The following is a 27,656-nucleotide window of genomic DNA, read 5'->3' as shown; positions in this document are numbered from 1 at the left end:
GGAGGGAAAGAGACAGAGAGGAAAGCGCGGCGGAGGGGTGGAGAAGCAAATGGGCGCTTCTCCTATGTGCCCTGGCCGGGAATCGAACCCGGGTCCTCCGCACGCTAGGCCGACGCTCTACCGCTGAGCCAACCGGCCAGGGCCACAGCTTGGCAGTTTTTAAAAAATTTAACCATAGAATTATGACCCAGCAATTCCAGCCCTGGTTATACACCCAAAAATATTAAAAACAGTCATTCAAACAAATACCTGTACACAAATGTTCATAGTACTACAATTCACAACAGCCATAGAGTGGGAACAACCTAAGTGTCCATCAGCTGATGAATGGATAAACAAAACATGGCATATCCACACAATAAGATATTACTCAGCTGTAAACAGGAATAAAGTGCTGATACCTGCTACAAAACGCACCTTGAAAATGTTAAATGAAATAAGACAGACACATAAGACCACAGATTGTATGATCCCATTTATCGAAATTTCCTAAATAGGTAAATCTGTAGAGAGACAGAAAGCAGATTAGTGGTTGACAAGAGAGCAGGGAAGAGGGAAGACGGGAATGACTGCTTAAGGGGGTGATGAAAATGTTTTTGGAACTTGACAGAGGTGATGGCTGTACCACATGGTGAATGTAATAAGCCACTGACCTGTACATCTAAAATTTGTTCATTTCAGGTATGTGAATTTCACTTCAATTAAAAAACCCCCCAACACTTTAGCCACTCTAACGACCCAGCCCTGAGCAGAGTGCACTGCTATGTGAGGGTCACCGAACCACTCCACGCTTCCTGCATCCCCTTTTCTGCTGCTCCCCATTCTGGATTCTTCTCTGGAAAAGGCACTTCCTTCTGCCTTAGGTTCACTCTGTCCCAATCATTGCATAGGTCCATCTACCTGGCTGAGTTCATTTTTAATAAGATTTTCTTGTTGAAACATTTTAAGAGAAAGTTAAAGAAAAGCACATTCTAATACACTATTGATTCATCCAAGTGTCAGTTGTTAATAAAAGAGAAACTGTAACATTTCCATTGGCCTCAGGCTAAGCATGCTACATCTGCTCCTTCCTGCCTATAGCAACGGGGCAGTGCCCAGCACTAGGCAGTGAAAAGGCACATGGGCTTGTTTAGTGTTTGTGAGAGCAAAAGAGCAGGCAGTGTGAGCAGAGTCAGAGCTGGGCTGCAGCCCGGCCAGCTCTGGGTTCCAAGGCACTTGCTGACTTTGTCTTCTGGTCCCGCTCCCGGGCAGCCACAAAGTTCAGCAGGTCAATAGCCGTGACGACTCCAAACACCATGTGCTTCTTACTGGACTTCCCGTGGCTGTGGTCTGAGGAGGGAACAGGGCAGTGAGTTAAAGGCACCTCCACATGGCGTAGGGGAAGACAGGGCCCAGGTGTGGCCACCCTGGGTACTGTCAGAGGCTATACCACAAAGTGTGGCCCTGGGGGACCAGCCTTGAGCCTGCCGCATTGTCTTATAGGCAGCTGTGTACCGTGGGAGCCCAACAACAGATGCTTCCTTCCTCCTGACAGGAGCCACCTGGGTGAAGCTGCAGAGAGCAGAGTGCTGACCTCTCGGAGCCATGCCTACTGGCCTCACTGATTCAGAATAGCTGGTGGCCTGTCTGGGTGCCAAGGCATGAAATTCCAACACCAAGCACACTCACGAGCTACACTGCCTCACATCACTGGCCTGTGATTGTCTTCAAACCCATACTTTTCTCTTGGGCTTAGACTGAATGTCGGCCCTGGCCCCATGAAGAGCAGAGAGAATTGTTGAGCTGGTTCAAAGTGACGGGCTATTGAGTGCCCGTCAAACATTATTCTGGGTGTTTCTTGATGAGACCAATATCTGAATTGGTAGACTCAGTAAAGTAGATTGCCCTTGCTGGTGTGGGTGGGCCTCATCTAATCAGTTGAAGGTCTGAATGTAACAAAAAGGTTGATGCTCCTCAAATAAAAAGGGACTTTTCTAGCCTTTGGACTCGAACTGAAACATTGGCTCTTTCTGAGTCTCGAGTCTGCCCACTGCCCCTACAGAAATGAGACGTGCCAGACTAGTCACGTGAGTCAGTCTTTATAAAATCTATATATATACACACACACATCCCACTGGCTCAGTTTCTCTGGAGGGCCCTGCCTAACACAGTCGTAATGAAGCAGAGAGCCGGGTGGAGCTGAGGAGTGGGTTGCAAGTGCCCAGGTCATATTTTATCCTGCCAGACCTGCTCCCAGCAACTCTATGGCCATCTGTCCCTAGGGTAGAGGCAGAGGGAGACAGAGGAGCCCAGCCTCCACTGGCCTACTTGGAGCTCCTTGGGTAAAAACAAGGAAAGCCCAGAGGTGACCAACTACCTACATCTTAGGGACTTGTAGGCAAAGCAGCACATTGGAGAAGTGTGTGCCCTGCCAGGGAGGGCAGCCTGGCAGCCTCTGCCACCTGGTCTTCCAGACCCTCAGAAGAGTCACACACAGTGGGGTCAGCCACCTTTGTAAAGGGCCACAGAGTTTTTGTGACGACTCCGCAGCTCTGCCAACAGCACAAAGGCAGCTGTGGACATGGCATCTGGAGTGGCTATGCCCAAGGACACTATCTATGGACCCTGAAATTGGAACTAATCATTCTGGAAGGATGTGAAAATATGAGTAAATGTGAGGCGAAGAGGAAGAAGCCTCCCACCCAAGCTCTCGTTCTGGGACCCCAGACGCCCTCCTCTGCCCTCGGAGTTGCGGTTCTGACAGCAGAGCCATTTCCAAGGGGGAGACAGTGGGCGTACATACCTGCAGGCCCCCCCACCACTCCTGCCAAGGCCTGGTCCTGCGCTGTGGAGCCAAGGACGGGAGAGGGGTTAGACTTTGTCGGCCAGGCCCTGAGACGGCCCTCAGCTGGGCAGGGGGCTGGTACAGGGCACTCCCAGTTCTTTGATTTCTATGGCCCTCACCCTTGTGGGCATCTAGGCCTGGCCCATAGAGGGGTCCCTCTGAGAACCGTGCCCGAGACTAGGGGTAGCTGAAAGTCAGCACCTCGCAGAAACTCACGGCAGCAAAGCACGTGCGGAAGCCTGGGGCTGGGCCTCGGTGGCCAGCACCCTGCAGGGCGCCCCTCCCACCCCCAGCCGCACTTACACTGGATCTGCTCGTGCACCACCAGTGCGAAGTGGTCCATCTCCAGGATGCGCGAGAGCACGCCCAGCGAGTCCATCAGGCGGATCTGGAAGAGAAGCCGTGGTTGGCGCTCACCAGGGCAGCCCAAAGCCAGGCCCTCTGTGGGAAGGAGTTTATGACGAGATGGGAAAAGGGAAGTTGGGAAATACATAACGGACAGAGAAAATCTGGGAGAATCAGTTAAGTGAGGATCAGAGAGACCTGCCAAGGCACAGAGATATCGAGGTGAAGGAGGGGCAAGGCTGACCCACGCTGCCCTCCCCACCTCCAGGCAATGGAACCTGAACTGTTTGGGCAGCATATTCTCTTGTGGTCTCTCCTTGTTAGGGGCTGGGGTGAGGGCACTGCAGGGACCACATGACAGGCAATAGTATTGGGAATGGAAAGGGCAAGACCATACATTTTCTGGTGACATTCTAGCTGTGTGTGTGAGAGGGAGACAGGAAAAGAGGAGGGTCCAGTTCATTTCTAGGTTGGGGCTCAGCCTCTTAGTCTCACTCACTAAGAGGTTGGAGAAGGAGGGTGTGACACTGGGACCAGAGAGGGGACCCCGATGGCACTGCCCTTAGGGATGAGAGAGCAGTGTCCGTTCGGCTCTGCTCAGGCCTGTCATAGGATGGCCAACATTGTCTCAGGACAACCACAGGGGTCTGACCAGACCCAGCATAGCAAGGGGTGGCATGGTACTTCTCCCAGAACATACCAGTTTTTATTAAGTCATTAGGCATGCCAGGTGTTCAATGAATGCTTCACGGGGAACGACGAGGGCCCGCCTGACCTGTGGTGGCGCAGTGGCTAGAGCGTGGACTTGGAACACTGAGGTCACTGGTTCAAAATCCTTGGCTTGCCCAGTCAAGGTACATACGAGAAGCAACTATGAAGGAGGCTGACCCCCAGGTGTGGGGGTCAAAACATGGTGGCTATGGGTGCACCCTCACAGGTGGAAGCCTTTACTGACCAGGCCTTCTCTGTTTGCAAAGCCAGTGCAAATTCTCAGGTTATAGGTTTGCGGAGGTTGCAGCCAGCACTGGCCCAGCTGACACAGAATGGTGCCGAGGCTCGGGGCTCTGGCCCCTCTCATAGGAAGTGCTGTGCCCTGCCTCAGGGACAGGACAGGTCTTGGCACCCACTGTTCAGGTGAACTGGGGCTCATACCTGTTTGAACTGCTTGTAGATGACTTTGTGGACTTGGTCTGATGGCTGCACCTTCCCAGCGAGCAGGCATGACAGCATGTTCCCCAGAGTCACCATCCCCAGGATCACCCTGGGGAAGTGGGTAGGAGCAGGGTCAGTGCATGGGGTCTCTTCCTCCCCTACACAGCAGAATATGCCCACAGCCACCCTCCCTCAGTGTCAGTGTGGTCTTTGGTCAAATGTGGAATTCCTCTCAGAATTCAACAGGTATCTGCTGAGTACCCACATGCAGCAAGAAGACAGTGATCCTGCCCTGGACCTGGCCATCCAATGCAAGCAGACAATAAACCAATGAGTCCTTTGCGTATTTCCATCTGACAGGTGTCACGGTGTTCTGGGATGGGGGACTTTCAGTGCTAACACTGGGACAGTCCCAGAACCTGGACAGTTGGTCACATGGCAGACATGCCCCCCACTATTAAACATCTCCTCAGAGCAAGACCAGTTACTGCCACCTGCTTCCTGTGCTCACGCTGAGTGCAATGGGATGGGACACAAAGGTTAATATGGCCAGCTCCCTGCCCCAGCCAGTGCTCAGGGACATGATGTCATTGGGTGGTCCAGTCTTCTGACATCCCTATACAAAGACACTAAGGTCAGCTGGCCAGCCTTGCCCTGGAGTGTGGCTGAGACTGACCCTGATTCATCAACCACAGGTGCCTGGTCGAAGCCCTTCTCTCGGAGGATCTCGATGGTGTGCTCACAGGTGACCGTGGGCAGTACTGTCAGCGGAGCTGATAGGCTGAGCTCCTGAACTCGGAGGTGCCACCACCTGAGGGAAGAAGGCGGGGCAGGGAGGGCTGTGAGCCAGCAGGTGGGAGCCTACACAAGCACATTGACACAAGGGCAACATCACATAGGGAGACCATGAGACAACCAGCCAGGCATGGCACAGAGCACAGGTGTCCCAGGTTCTAGGGATGTGTTCTGCAGCCACAGGGATGGTTCTGGGGGTGGAGTCCCTACTCAGAGATGTTCTCACCAGGGCTTCTTCACTGTGAGGTCCTCTTCCTTCAGGAAGCCCTTCTGCAGCATCCATCTGTCACTCAGGAACTTGGACCTGCAGGTGTCACGAGGTCAGCAGGGTCTGACAGAGGGTCTCACCACTGTCCCTGCCCAAATCAAGGAGCAGAGTTTTCACAGAAAGTCCAGTACCCCTCCCTAGACCTCATAGGTCCAGGGGAGACCCCAAAGGACTGGGTGGAGCCCAAGGAGAAGTCCTGGGAACCGCATGTTCACGGGCATCTAGTCTACCAGGGCAGAGGCGCTCAGAGCACAGGTCATCCTGGAAGCTCAGGTTCCCTGGGCGCCTCCTCCCAGCCCTCCTCAGGTCAGTTCAGTCAGAGGGAACAGGGAGCCTGACCCACTTTGGGTGAAACCTTTCAGATCAGGCATTGGGGGCTGCCAGGGACCTGCTATAAAAAAAATGGACAATCAATGAAGTGGGGAGCCAATGGCCCCATGCCTCTGTGAGACATGCCTGTGTAAGCACACCCTCCAGAGTTCAAACCCAGGTGCTCTCACACATTCTCATAGTTTTGTACACACACAGCGGGCCAGCCCAGCATGTGGGGAGGTGGGTGTTTTCAAGCTGAGTGGGCAGGTGGCAGCCCAGGTTCATGATGACTTGGCAGAGGGCACCCAGACATCAATCACCCTACACATCTGAACCCCAATCTGGGGCGCCCACCAGAGGCAGCTGAGGTCACCATAGGTATATAACACCTACGGCCCATGGAGGAAACCCTGAGGGTATGGTGGTGGTGGGGGTGTCCTTAGGTCCCTGCTGCAGAATGACCTTGGTTCAAGTCTCAGCTGGTGACCCTGGTGGGACTGGCAGCCCAGGAGACAGGAATTCAAAGCAGGAGGCTGCCTGCTGCCACATGGGGAGCTGGGCTGGGGTCTGGAAAGTTGGGACCCATGTGCACAAATCAGACCTGAGGGTCCTCGAGACCATGGGTCAGACATATCATAGCAAGTCCTGAGGGCTCCAGTGGGAGCGGCCACAGCATCCAAGGGGGTGCCCAGGAAGTGCAGGAGTGGAGGGGGAAGAGGGAGGAGGCTTCTTACATGTAGTTCCGAACAGAGTCTGGCAGGATCACTACGCAGCGCTGGCCCTCCTGCAGCTCCTGGGCTGCCTTCACAGCCACCGACATGGCGCTGCCAGAGCTGCCGCCTGCCAAGGGGGCAGACCCACCGCGTCAGAGGGGGAGAGTTGGCAGGAGCCTGTCCCATCTGCTGGCCAATAAGGCCTTCATGATGGACATCCCAGTCTCTCCAAGCACCCGCCCCAGCCGCGGACGCCCATTGATGGGTGGTCCCCTCCCCAAGGACAATGCTGGTCTTGATTAAAAAAATCCTAGTGTCCTGAGATCCCTGACCCCAAAACACAAATGCACCACTTCCAGGTCACCTCTCGGGGGCCACACCCTGGCCCCAATGCTGACTCTGCTGGGGGTGCAGAGCCAACAGCTACTGCCTTTTACTGTCAAGCTGCCAGATTTGCTGTGTCCCCAGACCCCTTCTCAGGTCTTTGTGCCATTCCCTCATTCTCAGCAAGGCCGTTAAACACAGAAACCCAAGCATATGGACTGCAGGGACCCCAAGGTCCCAGGAATACTGACCCTCCCCCCCCAGCTCCAGCCACGTTGTGGAAGGGCACTCCTGCCACGTCTATGTGTGACCGTCAATGGGGAGGACAGGCCAGCTGACCTCCTTACAGGCCAGAGCAGATGAACAGCACCTGAGGAAGCTGCCATGTAGCCCCAGAATGCGCGTGTCCTTTACACATCCGGACTGGGAGCTGGCAGAGGGCAAGCACCCATCTGTCCTCTGCACCCCAGCCACTGCCCCGGCGCCTGCCCCCCACTCACCACACAGCAGTCCCTCTTGCGCAATCAGCATGCGGGCAAAGGCAAAGGATTCCTCATCGTTGGACTTGAACCACTTATCCACCACCTGTGGGCAGGACTCAGACGGCTGGCTCCATGAGGGGCTCGGGCAGTAGTGCAGTGGGGGTGGAGTCCCCACAGCTGTGTTTGTAGCTTCATCGTTGACCTCAGTTCAGGAGACTGTGACCCTCAATGGACATAGACTGGCCCCTGCTTGGGGTCTGAGACTCATGTCTACAAACCCAGAACTTTCTACCTCTCTGATCCAATGCATTCTGCATATGGCAATTAAAACTGCCCATAGGCTCTCAGTGCATGGCCACATCTTGCTGGCTGGACTCAACATCCCTCACACTGAAGCCCTCTTTTGAGTCTGTAGGAGCCTGTTCTGTCTGGGGTTTTGAACTCTCCCACGTTCTTGCTCAAGCACTCGAGCTCCCTCCCTCTGCAGGGCCTGATCTGCACACACAGGCCAAAGGGAGACCTTCTGGGAGTCTTTGCCCAGTGGAGTCACGTCACATACTTGGATATGGTGCAGTGTGTTCCCTGGTCTTGTACTTCGAGACTACGCTACTTCTGCTTGCTTGTGTGGGGTTATGTCTCTACTCCCACCCCCCAGGAGGAAAGCCAGGTGGGGCACCTGTGGTCAGTCAGGCATGCAGACATGCAAGGTGGTTAATGGGCGAGCCCTGAGGTCTGGAACCAGTCTCTGAGGCCCCACCTACCGTCCGGTCCAGCACTGTGGGGATGAAGTCATAGCCGATCCCTTCCACCTCATAGGCTGTCAGCTCTGTCCGGTTCAGTTCCTCGGGTTCCGCAAGGATGGAGCCTTCAGGGTCCACCCCAATGATCTACAGAGGGGACAGTGTTAGGGCTTGTGTCCAGCAATTCTAATCTGGAAGTGCCCAGCTATCATCGGGGGGTAGGGGCAAGACCACCACTAACAGACGCCTGTTAATGATCTGCCCATGGGATGCAGGTCTCATTCCCAGCTCCGGGGCAAGACTTGAAACCCAGACACCTGGGAGCTGCGGTGATTACAACTCTAGGGGACAGCTGGGAGACATAGTTTCACAGGGAAGTTCTTCCTGCACAAAATGTCCCAGGACAGCCTTGACACATCATCCTGGGGGACAATCAGAGTCTTGGCAACAAGAAGCAGAGCTGGGCACTGACCTCTCTCTGGACAGCAGAGAAAGTAATCCAAGGGAGGAAGTGGACTCACCACGACCAGCCCTGTATTCCTAGGAACCCTGCCCCCGTGCCCTCCCCTGCCTCTTGGAGTCACTTCATGATCCTTGGGGGCCACCCAAATTGACTCCCACCCCAGCTCAATTGGTTGCTGGATTCCTCTATGATCTCAGCAGACCCAAGTCACTCACTTTGCATCCAGGACACTTCTCCTTTAACTTCCTGGCAATGCCTGTGATGGTGCCACCCGTGCCTGCCGAAGCCACCAGCATGTCTAGCTTCCCTGATGGGGGAGAAGGTGCATCAGGAAGAACATTCGAGTGATAAGTGAAAACATGCAACCAAAATGAAGGCAGGTTATCAAAAAACGGTGAACAGGAAAACTGTTCTCCGGTTTCCACAGCCTCTCATGACAGCCCTTTATTCTCTTTAAGAAGCATCCCATCATGGGGTCACAGGGACAAAGTGAGCTTCATTTAAGTCTTTGTTAAATGAAACCCAGCCACTGGCTCTCTATCTGATGTGAAGTCTGTCTGGAGGTGCAGGAAGGACAGGTGTGGTGGCTGCCTGGGGGGATGGGACACAGGGAGGCTCCTCACGATGCATCTCCTGCTTATGCTGTTTGGTTTTGGACGATGTGAATAAGTGAACTGAATTATAAGGAAATAGAATAAATCATGCAGGCTCAGCTCAGAAATCATCTGGGCTCTCCCACTGCCAAGCGCCAGCTCAAACATCCTGCAGACAAGTTTGCGCAGGCCCTTGTGCGGAGGCAGAGGGCTGTTTTTGCCAAATGAGAGAATTCTCACACATAAAACCTGAGCGAGCAAATGCCTGGACTCACTGCCTGGCTCCTGGTCATAGAACAAGGCTACATTGAAGCCAATGCCAACACCAGGCTCCAAACAGGAGGTCAGAGTGCCAAAGGTCTACAAGCATCCCTAAAATCTCATAGGGAAACAGCCCATCAGAAAACATCACAACCTCATGGGCCTTGGCACCAGCTGACAATAAGCTAATTGTTGATATCACCATGCACGCTCTGGAAATGAAAAAACTTGAATGTGTAATTCAATGCCCAAGTTGGAGCTTGATGCCAGTACTATACAGCAACGTGAAGCCTCAGCTGTGAGCCCAGCACCAGCCTAGGTCACACTCACTCCCTGCACTCAGGAGCTTTTACAGCCCTGGAGGACAGACCGCTAGGTATACAAATACAACTGCAGCTGTTTAGAAGAGGCTCACTCAAAGTCCAAGAGAGCACAGCAGAAGCAGGAAACCACTCTAGAGAAGTCCTCTAGAACAGTGGTCCCCAACCTTTTTTGGGCCACGGACTGGTTTAATGTCAGAAAATATTTTCACAGACCGGCCTTTAGGGTGGGACGGATAAATGTATCACGTAACCGAGACAAGCATCAAGAGTGAGTCTTCGACGGATGTAACAGAGGGAATCTGGTCATTTTTAAAAAATAAAACATTGTTCAGACTTAAATATAAATAAAACGGAAATAATGTAAGTTATTTATTCTTTCTCTGTAGACCAGTACCAAATGGCCCACGGACTGGTACCGGTCCGCAGCCCAGGGGTTGGGGACCACTGCTCTAGAAAGCATTTCAGAGAGGGGACATTTGATCTGGGTTTTGAAGGATGAATAGGACTTTACCAAGGAGTGGATAAATGACTTGAACACCCCCAGGCAACCAAGAAGAGAGGCAGTAAAGCTGGACAGAGGGTTTAAGATAGAAGTACACACCATCGCACTGCTGTAGGATCTCCTCTGCTGTGCTATCATAGTGAGCAACGGGGTTGCTGACGTTGCGGTACTGCGTGGAAAGAGAGCAAGGGGGCTGTGAGTGAAGGTCAAAGACACTGAAATAGCAGCAGCCACAAGACATCAGGCCAACAGCCCAGTGCAAGCCAGAGAGGATTCCAGTGGCTCAGGCAAGAGGGACCAATGGCACAAGCAGTTTCAGGAGCCTCAACAGACACAAAACATTAAAACCAGCTCTTCAAAAGATGAGATTTCTGAACTAACCCAGGAGTGAAATGAATGAGACAGAAGAGCTTCCAGTAAAAAAGTTTTTTACGAGCTGTACACCTGCAGAGAGCTTCTAGGGTCCTTAGCAAAGGACCACCCCACCCAGTGTGATGAATGGAGCCTGAAGCAGAGCCAAAGGCCGGGCCAATCCACCAGCTGCATGCTGGGAGAAGCCAGCAACCATGTGCCACTCATTGTGTCAGTCACCTTTGCTGCCACCACTCCTGCTGCAAATGTGGCACCACACCCAAACCACGACACAGACACCCCCCAGGAGTGCCCCACTTTGGTCCACACTTTGAGTGCACCCTTATCCCAGCCCCCAAGCCTCACCTGGTCTAGGATGTGAGAATTGGGGATCTCATTCCTCAGCCTCCATGCCACCCCCACATGTGACTCGGGGGAGTCAAACCTGGCATTGGTGGGTGTCCTCACAATCTCAGCCCCCAGGGCCCGCAGGACATCCACCTGCAAAGGAATGCTCAGGCTTTACCCACCCATCAGGCCTCCCGAGCTGGGGCGGGGGCGCTGAGGGACAGGCCCGCCTGCCGGCCTACCTTCTCCATGCTCATCTTCTCCGGCATGACGATGATGCAGCGATAGCCCTTCACGGCAGCAGCCAGGGCCAGCCCGATCCCTGGGGACAGTACACGGTTGAGACCCTGCCCCGTGCACCAACAGCCCTTGTCTGGGGCACTGGAGACAAGCCCCAAAGACCCAGGGAGAGGGCACTGCAGTATTCTGAAAAGCCCCACATTATCCCCTTCCGCCCTCAGGGACAAGAGAGAGAATGCAAAGAGGAAACAAAAGGTTTCCTTACAAGGAGGAAAGGCTGGGGTGCAAGTGTGAACTCTCATGCCTCCAGGTTTTGCTGGGTGCCCACACCACGTCCCGAGCGCCTTAGGAGACTAGTAAGAGCAAATTGTGTGGACTGGCTGTAAGTACACATGGTCCTCCAAGGAAAGGGAGAAAGGCCCTGAAGGCAGTCAGGTCAGCAGGGCAGCTTGATTCCTGGTTCTAAAGGAGTCAGGGCCACTGTTCAGAGGACAGAACATCGAGCAAAAGAAGATTAAAGTCAAGCCTTAAGATTCAATGGGTCTCAGACTTGCTGAGGACCCAGCACCTCTCCTTCTTCCTGGTTTGTCCCTTTGCAGTAAGCTTGTCTGTCCTATGCCTGCCCCACCACCGTATTTTGGAAGTAACATGACTCATTGCTGGAATAAGTTCAGACTAGTTGGGGCTGCTGGGATGGAGTGAATGTATTTTGCATGTCAGAAGGACATGGGATTTGGGGGCCAGATGGCTGAGTGTCATGGGCTGAATTGTGTCCTCCCAAATTCCTATGTTGACATCCTAACCCCTATCATCTCAAAAAGTGACTGTTTTTGGAGATGGGTCTTTGAAGAGATAAGTAAGGTTAAATGAGGTCACTGGGGTGGTTCCTAATCCTTTATGACTGGTGTCCTCAGAAAAAGAGGAGATGAGGACACAGACACATGGAGGGAGATGACCATGTGAGGACACGGAGGAGACAGCGGTGGGTATACCAAGGAAAGAGGGCTTGGGGGAACCGGCCCTGGGAACCCTGATCTCAGACTCAACCTCCAGGTGTGGGAGGGAACAGATGTGTGTTGATTAAGCTGCCTGCTGGTGGTGTTTGTTATAGCAGCTATAGGAAATGAAAATGTTTACTCCCAGGCTGCTCATGTGAGCATCTGACATCATCAATGCAGGCCCAACTTTAAGATGTCAGAGGATGGGGACACTACACAAAGCTGCATGCATGCATTCATGCTGAGCAAACTGCCAGAAAAGAAAGAGGCTGTCAGCCAGGCCAGTGCGAGCAACTACAGGTCAGCATGGCCAGGGGACCCCAGCTTGTCCCTGCACACACCTGTGTTCCCGGATGTCGGCTCAATGACGGTGTCCCCAGGCTTCAGGACCCCTGCCCGCTCGGCCTCCTCAATCATGCGCAGGCTGATGCGATCCTTCACACTCCCACCCGCGTTGAAGAATTCACACTTGGCCACTGGGAGCCAGAGATGAATCATGAGACAGCAAGAGGCCCTGGGCCCTTAACTGATCCCTGCCGTCTCCCCCCACCCACTACTGGTCCACCCTGATGCAGGACTAGGCCCAGTCTTCACTGGTTCTGTACATCGGCCCTTTTTCCACTCCCACCCACCACTGGAGCTGGAGGTACTGCTCCCATATGCCGAGGAACCCATGGGAATGATGGGACAGAGGTGCCCCAAGGAGCCTGCCTGGATGGATGGGTCAGACCACCCCAGCACAGTCCCAACAGTAGCTTGCCGGTCATGCAGTAGTTGGCTGGTAAGAGCCAGCATTCCCCGTAACGCCTGGCCATAGCCAGTGACCTCTGCCAGACAACTGAATGCCAGAAGCCATGCCCCCAGATTATACCCCCCAACTGGGACCCAAAAACCTTCCATGCCCAACTCCCATCATCCTCCCTGGGAGATACCCTCGGCCAGTGACACTGGCTCTCCGCATCTGGCCAACAGGCTTTCCTTTCCTGTGCCAGGACCTTTGCTCTGCTCTTTCCTTAGGATGACTACCTCCCATCTGCTAAAAACATGTAGTATTTGCAAAAAAAGAGGGGGATACTGCACCAAACAAATCTGAAGACTTCGGGCTAGCCTATGACACCCGCAACACAACCTCTGGCCTAGTTTGTCCTGGTTTCTGAACAGACATTGTCCCCTGGAGTCAGGAGAGGCCCCTGCTGAAACTGTGGGTGGAGATGCACATGGGTGCGCGCGCATGCATCTGTGTGTCAATGCGTGTATGTGGTGGGGAGGGGCTTCCAAATGCCCGGCCCCGAGCAGGCTTGCATCCCAGGACCCTTCTAGGTTTCACATTTGAATCATTCAGTTAGATCATTCTAACTAGCCTGAGGGAAGGCCAGCTGATGGCCTCAGGCAGGACATATGACAAAGTAGCCTCTGTCCCCATGTGAAATATAAACACATTGGAACCTACACTGAGACTACTGCTCAACTTGGAGGCAGCGGGCCCCTATATCCTCTCTGAGGAAAGAGCACAGAGCAGGCCTGGGCTGTGGAGTGTCTGAAGCATTCCCAGCAGTGCCCGGGGTGTGCACTGCTCATTGCTTCTTAGAGAGGGCTTTCCCCAGAGGTGGGGGGAAGGCTCTGCTGATGGTGTCCAGTGAATCAGCCAAGTGGCCTCAGTCCCTCCCCTGGATGATGCTACTTCCTCAAGGCCTGCCCCTTCACCCTTGATGTGATCTGTCCCTTCAGGCTCACTGCACCCCAGAGTGACTGGTCTCTCTCTAGGGTATTTGCATTTGCCATTTCCTCTGTGATAAAGTGACAGTCTACTTGAGCTTCTTATCCTGAATACAGTGACTATGAAGAAATCCCCACCTGCTTGTGATCTTAGAAACTGCTTCCTGCAAAGCAGGCGCTTCCCCAGTGACAGCTAAGACCCATCGGTGACACCTCTGTTTACATAGGTCAGGACAGGCACTGCCCCCTAAATTCTCATTCTTTGTCTCATCCATGATAGATGATTTGTCTGTCTCCACAAAACCAGTTAAACACTGAGATAACCACTCCCTGCCCAGAGGATAACTGAGGCCCTCATCATAAAAACCGTACCCATTGTTACATCGTCCCTTCCACAGCACGTCTACTCCTCCCCAGAAAAGTCTAAGACTGCACTCTGCTCCTGGGCTCTGGGCCTCCTCCTACACTGTCTGGGTGACATGGTTCTTCTTTCTGGCTCAGGTGTGCCTTAGATGCCTGCCAGACATGCCTCTCGGGGCTTCACATGCTCCCTCCATCCCACAGGCCACTTCCTCCCTGACACCAGCTCCAGAGCAGCCTGCTCGGTCACCTACTAGCACATGACTGTTATATATTCTTCCCGGTCTACTTGACCTGGTCTCAGTCCTTCATTAACTCCCCATGAGAGTCTAAGACACCCATCCTGCCCCCCCAAGACCACTGAGCAGCTGCTGGCTACGGGCGGGATGGAGGAAGCAGGTACTCACGGAGCTCACACTTCAGGCCAAAGTTCTTCCCAATCTTATTGATTCTCACCATGGGGGTATCTCCAATTTTCTTCAGGATATCTGGCAAGATTTTGGGGGATTTTGACCTAAAATAGAGCATTCCATGATTATTCAGGAAAAAAACCAAACCAAAACAAAAAAAATGAAACAGAACTGCCTTGTCAGTCCAGCACATTCTTTTAAATGAATCAAAAAATAAATCAAACTAAAAGGGACCTGCATGGTGATCACACAAATCTACATGCAGTGGCCTGACCTGTGGTGGCGCAGTGGATAAAGCGTCGACCTGGAAATGCTGAGGTCACTGGTTCGAAACCCTGGGCTTGCCTGGTCAAGGCACATATGGGAGTTGATGCTTCCTGCTCCTCCCCCCTTCTCTCTCTCTGTCTCTCCTCTCTCTCTCTCTCTCTGTCTCTCCCTCTCCTCTCTAAAATGAATAAATAAAAAACAAAAAACAAAAAACAAACAAACAAATCTACATGCAGTAGCAAAGGTCACTGTTACGCACACATCCTAAAAACCTAGAAAATGAATAATGTCTGTCATTTGGTTAATAGTCATGCCAGTGTCATTGCTGGGCTTGAAAATGCACCATGGCACTTCAGACAGCCAGAGGTAGATCTCCCTGTGGCAGGAAGGCGCAGGGCTAGTTAACTTGTCTTTGCCTTAGAGTACGTAATGGGTAATTTATTAATAAAGCATTCCTGTGAGGAAAAAATGCACTATGTTAACTAAAACCTCATCAATGGGCAGCTGGACCTTTCTGTATTGTTTCTGCAACTACTTGCCAGTGTTAAATTATTTACAAATACAGAAACTAAGATAAGCAAACATTGACTTCAAAACAGTAGGTCCAAGTCCACCCTTTTAGAAAGTCTTCCCTGGGGACCTCCAATTCCTTTCATCTTTCAGCATCTCACCCCTAAGGCACCTCTTTTTCTTCTCTTTGATCAAAAAACTGGTATGACCCTAGAATGGAGACCCTTCAGACTATCTGGTGACCAGGGAGTGACAGTGACTTCAAAGAACACCTGGCATCACTCAGAAAGTGTCAGGCACAGGTGGTGTGAAGCATGATACTTGAGACAAAAGAACAAAGACCTCGGCTGGTCAGTTTGTCCTTGGGATCAAGGTTAGGACCAATTCCCAGGTTGACCTCCAGGCTCAGTATGGGCTTTCCTTTTCATGGGCCAGTTGTCTCCCTTCACACCCCAGTGACTGCCCCCTCTCCCTTGGGGTTCTCCACTTGACAAGCAGGTTGAAGGATAGCATCTGGCTGTGTGCGAACCACAACACAGGAATTTCCTAAATAGCCATGTGGTATTTTTGCATCCTCATTATCAGAGGCCACTTGGTGTTTTTTCCTCCTCACCCTCAGGGACCAGTGCTCTCTAAATATCCCGCCAGTAATATATACAACAAACCTGAATTTCAAGAAATGCAATAGCTTTCTACAACCTGACGATTTACTACTCTGTGTTCCTCAAACGTTAGTGAGTCCTTGTCACCAGCGCCAAGCCCATTAAATACGCAGACTCCTAGCTCCATCTTCAAGGTGGTGATTCAGCTCCTAGGTGTCCTCAGGCCAGAAATGCTACAACCCTCCTGTCCCCACCTGGGGTCCAAACAGGCAGCCATGCTGACAAGGTACCACCCAACTGTCCCCTTCCAGTGTGGCAAGGAGCTAGAAGAAACAGCCATGCCAGAGGCAGGGTGTCAGGGTGAAGGCAGAGCCTGGGCTTGGGGGGGGGGGGGCAGAGGTCTCCTGACCCCACTTTGGAGGCCAGGTTCTTGGCGCTATGCCAAGGGTTGATTCATTAACTAGTTAAATCCAAGGCTGGACAAAAGTAAACACCCAAACTGTCATGTGGGGGAGGGACTTGCTAAGGACTGGCAGGTGGTGGGGACACACTAGCCCAGCAGGAGTTGTGGTGGCCAGAGGAGGCCAAGGCCCACTCCCTCAGAGGTGGGTAGGCAGAGAACTCATAGTTCTTGACTCAATCACCTGAGAATCTTGCCTGAGGTGATCAGGGCAGGAGCCAGGGGAGAGAATTTACCAGGATGGCCCTGAAGTCACCTTCTCTCAGTGGCTTTCCCTTTCACAGCCCAAGGCCTCCATGAGGGCAACGGCACAGAATCTTAGAACAAACCTCAAACTCCTTATCGAGGATAGGGACCTGCCTGCCCTTCCCCTTCTGCAGCCTCTCTGCTCACTCTGGCCCCCTTTTCCCCCACCCTGGAAACTTCGCCCTATATTCACACTTCTAGCACCTTCTGCCTATGCATGTACCAGCTCTGAGGCCTTCCCCAAGCCCCCTGCGGACCTGCCAGGTCAACTGCATCTCAGTCAGGACCCCTAAGGCCTGTCTCCTCCAGGGGAACTTGGTCTAGTGTCCTCCTAGCAGGTGAGTCTCTGCCTAAGTTGTGCCAAGCCCAGCTTCCTCATAACTGGGCAGCTGCACGGGGATAAGCCGGGCAGGGCTCTGAACTTCAGGATGGGATAGCAACCCCTTCAGGGCTTATAACAAGGGGTAAATCAGGCAGGATGAGGTGCAGGTGTAATGCTGCCTTACAACCCGGAGAGGAGTGTCCTTTCCACCCTAGGACCAGACTGAGGTCACCCGGCAATTAGAAGTCCAGGTCTCCCTTCCCTGCTACCCCCAGCAGCCATGCCCCAACCTCACCCAGTTTTCAATCTATTTGTTTTGGCACAGAGGCTCATCCTGTTTGGCCAGTGGCCACTTTGGCCTCCTAAGCACCCAGCATTGAGGTACTATATTTAATGCTTGGAGCTTTCGTGTTTGTAAATTTTCATTTCAATGTATTAGCCCCAAAGAAGAGTACCCCTCTCTCCACCCTCAAGTTCTGATTCTAAAATCAATAATCATGAATGTTGGTATAGCAGCTTATACAGAATAAGAACCAAACATCTAAAAGGCATAGACTCTTGCCTGACCAGGCAGTGGCTCAGTGGATAGAGCAGTTGGACTGGGATGCCGAGGACCCAGGTTCGAGACCCCGAGGTCGCCGGCTTGAGTGCAGGCTCATCTGGCTTGAGCAAAAAAAAAAAAAAAAAAAAAAAAAATTGCTCACCAGCTTGGACCCAGGGTTGCTGGCCCAAGCAGGGGTTACTCGGTCTGCTGAAGGCCCGCGGTCAAGGCACATATGAGAAAGCAATCAATGAACATCTAAGGTGTCACAACGAAAAACTGATGATTGATGCTTCTCATCTCTCTCCGTTCCTGTCTGTCTGTCCCTATCTGTCCTTCTCTCTGACTCTCTCTCTCTGTCCCTGTAAATAAAAAAAAAAAAACAAAAACAAACTTAAAAGGCATAGTCTTTGCCTGACTGGTGGTGGTGCAGTGGATAGAGCATCAACCTGGGACTCTGAGCTCTCAGGTTCGAAATCCGAATCGCTGGCTTGAGTGCAGGCTCTTCTGGCATGATCCCATGGCAGCTGGCTTGAAGCCTAAGGTTGCTGGCTTGAAGCCCAAGGTTATTGGCTTAAAAAAGGAGTCACTGGCTTGGCTAGAGCCCCCCAGTCAAGGCATGTATGAGAAGCAATCAATGAACAACTAAACTGAAGCTACGAGTTGATGCTTCTCATCTCCTTGTCTGTCTCCCTTCCCCCCAAAGTAATAATAAAATAAAAATAAAAAGTGCTCTAATCTCCCAGGTCACCACCCATCACTGTGGTTACAAAGTGTGGGGGTCACATCCCAAGTCCAGATGGCTCTGGCTTGTAAGTAACAAACTCCTCTCCTCTAGGTAACAGATGAACCATCTTGTGATCATAAACAGGGACTTACAAGGCAGTGTGATGATGCGGGGAGTCGGTGATGGGCCTGCCCAGTTTCCAGGAGCACCTGCTTGGGGCATCGGGCCGAATCCATAGGCGATCCTTGGTATCCTTGTCCCCCGGAGCCCTCTGCTCCAGCATCCCTTTCTCTGAGCGTGCCCCTGAGAGGTGGGGGCACTCTGCTGTCCCCTCTTCTGCTTGAGGTGTCTCAGAAGGCATGCTGCAATCTATCAGAGGGATGGGGAAGAAATGTCATCTGTTCAGGATATTCCCAAACACTGCAGAAGAGCCTGCTTTGATGCTATTGGGCTTGGGGACTTCTGCTCACCCACCCCCTCTGGGTGTGGGGCCTCACTTATTCAGATGGCTCAGCAAGAACAGGCATAAAGGCCCTGGCTGGTTGGCTCAGTGGTAGAGTGTCAGCCCGGTGTGTGGATGTCCCGGGTTTGATTCCTGGTCAAGGCACACGGGAGAAGTGACCATTTGCTTCTCCACCCCTTCCCCCACCTCTCTCTCTTTCTCTCTCTCTGTTCCCCTCTCACAGCCTTGATTTGAGCATGTTGGCCCCAGGTGCTGAGAATGGCTCCATACCCTTGCCTCAGGCACTAGCCCCAGATGGGCAGAGCATCACCAGATAAGGGGTTTGCCGGGTGGATCCCCCTGGAGCATATGCAGGAGTCTGTCTCTCTGCCTTCCCTCCTTTCATTAAAAACAACAACAACAACAAAAAAAAACCAGGCACCTTAACAGGTGATCTTAACAAGTTTGGTGGTTTCTCAAAAGATTAACTATAGAACAACCACTGACTCCAGCAATTCTACTCCTAGGCATCTACCCCCCAATAAACAGAAACATATTGCACACCAAATTCATAATAGCACTATTTACAACAGCCAGAATGTACAGACAAAGCAAGTGTCCATCAGTGAATGAATGAATATATAAAATGTGGTATATCCATACAAAGGAATATTATTTGGCCAAGTCCCAGCTAATAAGTGGAACAGAGCCTTCCCTCTGTGGTGCACCTGGCCTGGGGAAGGTGATTCTTTCATTCTGCAGAAGCACTCCCCAAGTCATAGACTTCCCTCCCCCGTGTCACCCTCACTCACCAGAGGCCAACAACCTGGCAGCGCCCTGGATGGTGGGCACTTGCTGGGTCACTGGACTGGCCACAATCTCACGGAGACCCGCTCCAGCAAATACAGGCGTCTCCTTTTTGGCGTCTTGCTTCACCCTGGAGCAACCTCCAGCAAGTTAAGGAGCTGCTGGGAACACAATTCAAAATCAATCTGGCCAGCAGAACCCAAAGGCACAGGCCGGAACGTGCAGTCTTGGCCCGTACTGCCGGCCTCAGCTTCAGGCGGCTCCAGAGGGTGGCCCGCGAGTCCTTGGGAGGGGGGGTCTCACCAGGTGCCTCTTGGCGCTTCTGCCACACCTTAAACCGCAAGACCCTCCCGGGGTCATGATGCCCAAGGGCACCTTGCACTCGTGCACCTCTCAACCCAAAGGGGACCGATTTGGGGGAGGGGCGGTAGTAAACTCGTCACGGGCCTTCGGGAGGGGTACTTGGAGACAGTTTGGGAGAAATAGCACCAAGTAATCCTTAAGTTAAAAGTTTTAAGTTTCCGCCCAGACCCCACCCCTGACACCCAGCCCAGAGCCCTCTGCCCCGCGGGGCATCCACTTGGGCTGCCGCCCGCGTAGCTACACCATCAGCATTTATTCTCACCCCATACAATCGGCGTAAAAGAACAGTTTGCGAAACAGCCATTTGCCACCTGATATGCTGCCAAAAATCATCTCCCCCCAAATTCCATCTTGGGTCCGAGGGCGGCGCTCCCAGGCTCGCGTCCCCACGTCCTTCGCAGCCTGGATTTGGGGTGGGTGCTCGGGGCCACGTGGGCACTGAACCCCCGGCTTCAGTAGCGTCTGAACTCGGGCGGGAGGGTCCCGGGCACCGGCCCAGCTCCGCCGCGTGCGACTTCAGATGATGCAACTCTGGTTTGGGGTGCCACCCGGGACCCCAGCCGATCAATTGGGCCAGGGCTGGGACGGGTCTGGGCCCAGCGGAGCTCACCTGGATAGAGCGTGGGTAGGGGACGGGAGGGATGCGTCCTGGAGAGGTGAGCCGCGGCAATGCAAGTGCAGCCGGAAGACACGACCCTGAGCTGGCGGGCCTCAGACAGACCCTACAGCAGAGAATGGCTGGAAGACGATTGGCCAAGATGCGGGGGCGGAGGGCCAGCGCCCGGCCAATCCTGAGGAGCAGAGCGCCGGGCCGCCGCCACGCCCAGCCTGCTACGCGCTGCCCTGCCCCCCGCCCCGCTTCCACTGCCCATAATGTGGGGGGTCCTGCTCCTCTCATTTCACCCCCACTGAAGCCTCGGGTCGGGACCCCACCCCGCGCACATCCCAGACCCCCGCCTGCCCCCAGGTCCCATCCATTACCGGGACCCTGCCCCCAGCGTACCCCACCTACACCTGTGTAGCAGCGGGCCGGATCCCAACCTCCCCCGCCCCGACCTCCCACTCCCCATTGACGCAACCACCGGCCCCGGGACTGTGCGGACGCTCAATACGCGATGTCCCGACCCCGCTTTACTTGGGTAACTGCTAGTTCTGCTCGGCGTAATAAACATTTGTGGGTAAATTTAAAACATGCCTTCCCAGGCGGTGGCGCAGAGGATAGAGCGTCGGACTGGGATGCGGAAGGACCCAGGTTCGAGACCCCGAGGTCGCCAGTTTGAGCGCGGTCTCATCTGGTTTGAGCGAAGCTCACCAGCTTGAGCCCAAGGTCACTGGCTTGAGCAAGGGGTCACTCCGTCTTCTGAAGGCCCTGGTCAAGGCACATATGAGAAAGCAATCAATGAACAACTAAGGTGTTGCAACGAAAAACTAATGATTGATGCTTCTCATCTCTCCGTTCCTGTCTGTCTATCCCTCTCTCTGACTCTCTCTCTCTCTCTGTGTCTCTGTAAAAAACAAAACAAAACATGCCTTGCCTTCCCGACCTGGGAAGGACTTGGAAGGCCCTCAGGGATAAAACTCCGCAAATATCCCGCCCTCCGGGACCCCTTACTCCGGTTCTGCTCGCTGCGGCCTAGGGACCACTACGCTTGTGCCCTCTGGTCGCGGGACCGCAGGGGCGGAAAGCTGTGGCAGCCCAGCGCTCACACAGTCAGCGCTCAGCACCTGGGCTCTGGATGGAGCGCGGCAGGCTAGCTATTGAGATTTACTGTATTTCCTGCCCCTCGTTGTCCCAGTGCCCAGACACACAGGCCTTGCTGGCTTAGCGCCCCTGTCTGCCCACGGGGGTGGGTGGGGGTGGGGGTGGGGATCTCTCACTGGTCAGGGAAGTGTGGGAGACAAGCTGTAAGATGACAAAAAGTCCAGGGTTTAGTTTAAGACCAAGCTCTTCCCCACCTTTTTAAGACTAAGATCTTCTCCACACCCTTTTTAAGACTAAGCTTTTCCCCACACCCTTGACTTTAAGCTTTTCCCCACACCCTTGACTGTTGCATGGTGGGGGTGGTGCACTCTTATGAGGATTCCCGCTTATGCCTCAAATGTGTGACTTTGTATGAGAAACTTCCTTATTTGCATATGGCTGTACACTATATAATAAAGCAGATGGGGCAGGGGGGGGGGGTGAGCTTTGCTTTTGCTCTGGCTTGCCATCAGCTTGCAGAGGCCTCCCGACTCCAGCCTTTTTTCTCTCTGGGTTTATTTCTTCATACCGCACCATTCTCACTAGGGACCTGGACAATTTACTAGCCACGTTGGTCTGTGGCAGGGAAGGAACCTGAGCTCACTGAAAATTGGTCAAAAGTCACAAAAGCCTCTTAAAACAGATGTCATACAGGCAGTCCCTATCAATGGATGCTGGGGCTGTCGACCAGGAGGGGATTGGGGGGCACCAGGAGGACACAACTAATAACAATATTCCAAACGTGTGTGGAGTCCCCAGGGCTGAATGGAAAACCCTCCACCCTGAATCTCTCAGCACCTCACTAGTCAGGGACAGTGCCACCAGGATTGGACACAGGTGGGCACATGGAGTCACTCTGCTGAGCACTTTATGCCTGGGCTCAATCTGCAATTATTGAGCAAGTCCCTGTCACGTGCCCACATCTGTTCTAGGCCCTGGAAATAAAGCCCAACTCAGGAACAGGGGTCTCTACCCTTGCGGTGTTTCTACATAGCTAGGGCAACGATTTTCAATCTTTGTGCTGTGGCACACTGGTGTGCCACCAGAAATTTTAAAACATCAATACTTGACTATTTAATCAGGGGTACTAACCTCTTTTCCCTTAGAGTGACAAAACAACAACAACCCCAAAACAAAAAACAACCAACCAACTAAAAAACCCCAAAGAAAACCACAGTCAACATAGTAGCTGTCAGGTGTGAATGCCCTGTCTTGAACCATAAATATATATGTCATGTATACTAGAGCTGCATTTTATTGGTCAAGTTGAATAATAAGGTTGCATCTGGTTGGTTAATTCTCAGTACCAGAAGTCCTTATATACAAGTATAGGCACCTGATTCTTTAAAAAGTCACTGGCGAAATGCGTGTTCTAGCTTTCTGTGTGCTTAGGCGCCTGAGCTACTGAGGGTCTAAGTCTGGGCAGCCAAAGAGTGGTTAGCAAGATGAACAAAGATGCGCAGATGAGAGCAGCGATTAACCAAAAGTTGATAGAAACTGGAGAAAGAGAACGCCTCAAAGAGTTGCTGAGAGCTAAATTAATTGAATGTGGCTGGAAGGATCAATTGAAGGCACACTGTAAAGAGGTAATTAAAGAAAAAGGACTAGAACACGTTACTGTTGATGACTTGGTGGCTGAAGTCACACCAAAAGGCAGAGCCCTGGTACCTGACAGTGTAAAGAAGGAGCTTCTACAAAGAATAAGAACATTCCTTGCTCAGCATGCCAGCCTTTAAGATCGAATTAGCTTGTGTTGTTTTGTGATCTTACTTCTGACAGTAAAACTTTCCATAAATTAAAATTATCACTTTTAATTACTTTAAAGGAATCACTTTCCCATAATAAAAATTTTCTTGTATGATGGTAAAAAATAAAAATAAATAAATAAATAATAAAAAAATAAAAAGTCACTGGCCCTGGCTTTTGAGTGTCATCCCAACATGCTGAGGCTGTGGGCTCAATCACCATTCGGGGCACATACGAAAAACAATCAACGACAGCATGAGTATAAGTGGAACAAAAAACCCAGCAAGTCAATGTCTCTTTCTTTCTCTCTTCCATCCCCTCCCTCTAAAAATAAATAAAATGAAAACAAAGAGTCACTTCGGAGCAAAAAGAGTAATTACTTTTTTAGTGTGAATCAAAACTATATTTTTTGTCAGATTGGCAAAAATATATATTTTGGTGTGCCTCAAAATATTCTAAGAATTTTAGAAACTAGTTTATGTGTGCCAGGAAATGAAAAATGTTGAAAAGCACTGATCTAGAAGGGGCTCAACCAGACAGAGTTAAAATGAAATGTCACTAGTGAGAACTTGTATGAAGAACAATAAAGCCAGAAATATGAGGATGAGATGGGAAGAGAAGCTAGTCTTAGTTCAGGAAAAGTCTCTCTGACAGGTGACCTGGAATGGAGACCTGAGGAGCCACATCTTATTCTGGGGGGGGAGTGTTCTGGCCTGAAACACACAGCCATTGCAAATGCCTAGGCAGCAGCCAGCTCAGGGTGTCAGAGGAACCTGGCAAGTTCAGTGTGGCTGCCTTGAGGATCAGGAGTGGTTAGGAGGGGAGGAGGGGAGGCAGGGCCAGGATCTGGACTCCAGACTCAATGACACAGGGATGTTGGGAGTAGTGTTTTAATTTACTGATGTTTTTAATTTATTGATTTTAGAGAGAAAGGAAGGGAGGGAGGGAGGGAGGGAGAGAGAGACAGAGAGAGGGAGTGAGAAAGAGAAAACAAACATAGACCTGCTGATCTGCTCCTCACATGTCTCAACCAGCCCTAACCCACAACCCTGGCCCAATGGAGATGATGTTCCAACCAACTGAGCTACCTGGCCAGGGCTTTTGAGGGTAGTTTTTGATTATGTTCTGCATTATTTTATCTTGGCATAATTTCAGACTGTCACAAAAGTGAGAATGAATTCCCACAGATATCCACCCAGATTCCCAAATATTAAACTTTTTCTAACTCCTGGCCTCTGAGAATGTGACCATATTTGGAACTTTGAGGATATTAGGGTCTTTGAGGATATAATCAGTTTAAGATGAAGTCATACTGGTGTCCTTACTATTAGAAGGGAATTTGGACACAGACACAGAGAAGCCCTTGTGACCAGAGGCAGAGATTGGAGTCATGCTCGCACAAGACAAGGATGTGGCACCTACTAGGAAGCTAAGAGAGCCAGAAAGGACCCCGCACCCCTCAGTGCTCAGGGGGAGCAGGGCCCTGCCTTGATTTCAGACTTGTAGCCTTTACTTGGCATGTTTTCAAGTCCATTCATGTTGTAACAAGTATCAGTACTCCCCTCTTTTTATTGTCAAGTAAAATGTTATTGTGTGAAATACCACATTTTATTTACCCATTCATCAGTGGATGAACATTTATGCTGTTTCCACTTTTTGGCTGTTACGGTGATGTTGCTATGAATGAACACTAAGTACACGTTTTTGTGTGGACATATGTTTACATTTCTCTTGGGTCTACACGAGGAATAGAACTGCCAGGTCACATAGTGATTCTATGTTTAACCTTGGTAGCAGCTGCCAGACCGTTTTCCACAGCAGCTGCACCCTTTACATTCCCTCCAGGAATGCAGGAGCGCTCTGATCGCCCACGCTTGTTCTTACTTGTTTGGCTCATGGCCATCCTCGTGGGTGTGAAGTGGGACCTGATTGTGGTTTTGACTGTGTTTTCCCTGATGACAAAAGCTGCTGAGTGTTTTTCTCGAGCTTGCCTGTCTTTTGTGTATCTTCTTTGGAGAAATGGTAATTCAGATCCTTTGGCCATTTTTAAATTGGGTTGTTGTCCTTTCGTTGAATTGGAATTGTACTTACATATTCTGGACACTGGACCCTTATCAGAATTATGATGTGAAAATATCTTGGTGTGTCTTTTCACTTTCTTGATAGTGTATTCGATGCAAGAAAAAAACCACCTTTCAGGTTTGTTTATTTTTGTAGTAACAGAGACAGAGAGAGGGACAGACAGGAAGGGAGATGAGAAACATCAATTCTTCGTTGTGGCTTCTTAGTTGTTCATCGGTTGCTTTCTTATATGTGCCTTGATGGGGAGGGGGTGGCTACAGCAGACCAAGTGACCCCTTGCTCGAGCCAGCAACCTTGGGATCAAGCTGGTGAGCCTTGCTCAAACCAGATGAGACCGCGCTCAAGCTGGTGACCTTGGGGTTTCAAACCTGGGTCCTCTGCATCCCAGTCCGATGCTCTATTCACTGCGCCACTGCCTGGTCAGGCAATTTTTGATTCATTTTGAGCTACTGTTTTGATATGGTAGGAGGTAAGAATCACACTTCATTCTTTTGCATATATTTAACTAGCTGTCCTGGAACCATGAGGTAAAGACACTATTATTTCCTATTGACTGGTTTGACTTCCTTGTCAAAAATCAACTGACCATTGACATAAAAACTTCTGGACCCTCAATTCTTAAAAAAATTTTTAACCTGACCAGGTGGTAGTGCAGTGGACAGAGTGTTGGACTGGGACACAGAGGACCCAGGTTCGAAGCCCCAAGATCAATGACATGAGCACAGGCTCATCTGGTTTAAGCAAGGTTCATCAGTTGAGCCCAAGGTCACTGGCTCTGCTGTAGCCCCCGGGGTCAAGGCACATATGAGAAAGCAATCAATGAACAACTAAGGTGCCACAATGAAGAATTGATGCTTCTCATCTCTCTCCCTGTCTGTCTGTCCCTATCCCTGTCTCTGTCACACATACACACACAAAAAAAAAAAATTAAAAATTTTATTATTTAAAGAGAGAGAAGGGGGGAGAGAAATATTTGTTTTTCCACTTATTCATGCCAACACTGGTTGATTCTTATATGTACTCTGACCAGGGATTGAACCTGCAACCTTGGTATGTCAGGACAATACTCTAACCAGCTGAGCTACTCAAGTCAGGGCATGGACCCCCAATTCTATGTCATGAATCTATATGCCTGTCTGTGCCAGTGATGTTTTTATTAAGTTTGTGATGAGTTTTGAAATCAGGAAGTGAAGTCTTCTGACTTTCTTCTCCTTTTTCAAGGTAGTCTGGGCTGTTTAGAGTCCCCTGCAATCCCATATAAACTTTAGGGTCAGCTTTTCTATCTCTGCAGAAGGGCTGCTAGGATTGTGGTAGTGCTTGTGTGGAATCTGCAGACTACTTTGGGGGAGAATTGACCTCTTAATGTTGTTACATCTTCCAACCTGTGGATTTGGCAAGTCATTCCATTATGCAGGAATTAATTCCATTAGCAGTGTTTTATAATTTTCAGTGTACAAGTCTTGTACTTCCTTGGTTAAATTATTCTTAAGTATATTATTCTTTTGGACTTGGGAGTAAGACTTCTAGTCTATGAACTTGGAATGTCTATTTATTTAGATCTACTTTACTTTTTCCAACATTTGTCACTTCCAGAGTACAAGTGTTGTATTCAATAACTTTTGACACCATCTGCAAACTATTCTTTATATAAAACAAGACTGTTAGGCCACTTATACCTATGCTGTCCTCCCCACCACCCATAACTACCTTCAGTTACTAATGCTATTACCACTAACAACCGTTACTGAGCTTACTATGCACACATCAGGCACTGTTCGGAAAACTTTACTTGCATTACCGAATGCAGTCTCCTAACAATCAAAGGAGTGGGTGCTATTTAATCACTTTACAGAGGACAAGGCTTAGAGAGGGCAAGCCTGCAGCTAGTGAGCAATAGAGCCAGGACTCAGACCCAGGGTTCGACTGCCGCCTCTGCTTCTCCCCACTGAATTTCTTGCCTCTCCTGCAATGGCAGTCAGCCCAATCCTGGGCTATATTAGGTTGAATCATGTGAAATTGCTGATTTTTGGTCTTCTGTGACCTGCAAAAAAATGACAATTTCATGCGATTCTACTTGTTAAAAAAAAAGACCTGAGATTTGAAGCAGGTGCCTGAGTATTTGTTGCCCAAGTCAGGTGGGGTTTCCTAAGGTTCTGTGTAAGGTTTGAACCTGTTTCCCAAGGACATTTCAGCTGTGGGTGAGCCAAGTGCACCTGGGGCATCTTCTGAACAAAAGATTGCAGTCTGTCCTGGGGTGGGGGCCCCATTGTAGAATGAGAG

At 51.1% G+C, this 27,656-nt stretch overlaps 1 protein-coding gene and 1 pseudogene across 6 annotated transcripts; one reads left to right on the top strand and one right to left on the bottom strand.

Annotated features, from left to right (window-relative positions):
* Positions 1-462: 462 nt before the first annotated feature.
* On the bottom strand, positions 463-20,564 carry CBS (cystathionine beta-synthase). 6 transcript variants are annotated; one of them, XM_066370084.1, is made up of 20 exons: positions 20,418-20,564; positions 19,450-19,602; positions 18,929-19,036; positions 18,693-18,790; positions 18,348-18,564; positions 14,518-14,624; positions 12,376-12,510; positions 11,039-11,118; positions 10,815-10,949; positions 10,197-10,266; positions 8,634-8,725; positions 7,977-8,102; positions 7,234-7,318; positions 6,431-6,536; positions 5,343-5,420; positions 4,998-5,132; positions 4,322-4,430; positions 3,128-3,212; positions 2,783-2,824; positions 463-1,329 (listed from the first exon to the last, which is right to left on the bottom strand). In XM_066370084.1, exons 5-20 carry the CDS (start codon positions 18,554-18,556, stop codon positions 1,172-1,174), a joined length of 1,752 nt encoding a protein of 583 aa, XP_066226181.1. In that variant the 5' UTR covers positions 18,557-18,564; positions 18,693-18,790; positions 18,929-19,036; positions 19,450-19,602; positions 20,418-20,564; the 3' UTR covers positions 463-1,171. The 6 variants fall into 6 exon arrangements, with proteins under 6 accessions (XP_066226181.1, XP_066226180.1, XP_066226182.1 ...); XM_066370083.1 differs by lacking the exon at positions 18,693-18,790; XM_066370085.1 differs by lacking the exon at positions 18,929-19,036.
* Positions 20,565-22,926: 2,362 nt separating this feature from the next.
* On the top strand, positions 22,927-23,340 carry LOC136393299 (transcription and mRNA export factor ENY2 pseudogene; annotated as a pseudogene).
* Positions 23,341-27,656: the final 4,316 nt, after the last annotated feature.

The sequence above is a fragment of the Saccopteryx leptura genome, chromosome 2, assembly GCF_036850995.1.
Source record: "Saccopteryx leptura isolate mSacLep1 chromosome 2, mSacLep1_pri_phased_curated, whole genome shotgun sequence".
NCBI classification, from domain to species: Eukaryota; Metazoa; Chordata; class Mammalia; order Chiroptera; family Emballonuridae; genus Saccopteryx; species Saccopteryx leptura.
The sequence above is the reverse complement of the archived record's forward strand: the minus strand, read 5'-3'. Positions and strand labels throughout refer to the sequence as shown.

Coding starts and splice junctions, on each gene's coding strand:
- CBS (XM_066370084.1), bottom strand. CDS start 18,556: ATGCCTTCTGAGACACCTCAAGCAGAAGAGGGGACAGCAGAGTGCCCC. Junction 10,267..10,814: donor ATTCTCACATCCTAGACCAG/GTGAGGCTTGGG, acceptor CTTTCCACGCAG/TACCGCAACGTCAGCAACCC. Junction 6,537..7,233: donor GCAAGAGGGACTGCTGTGTG/GTGAGTGGGGGG, acceptor CCCCCTTGGCAG/GCGGCAGCTCTGGCAGCGCC.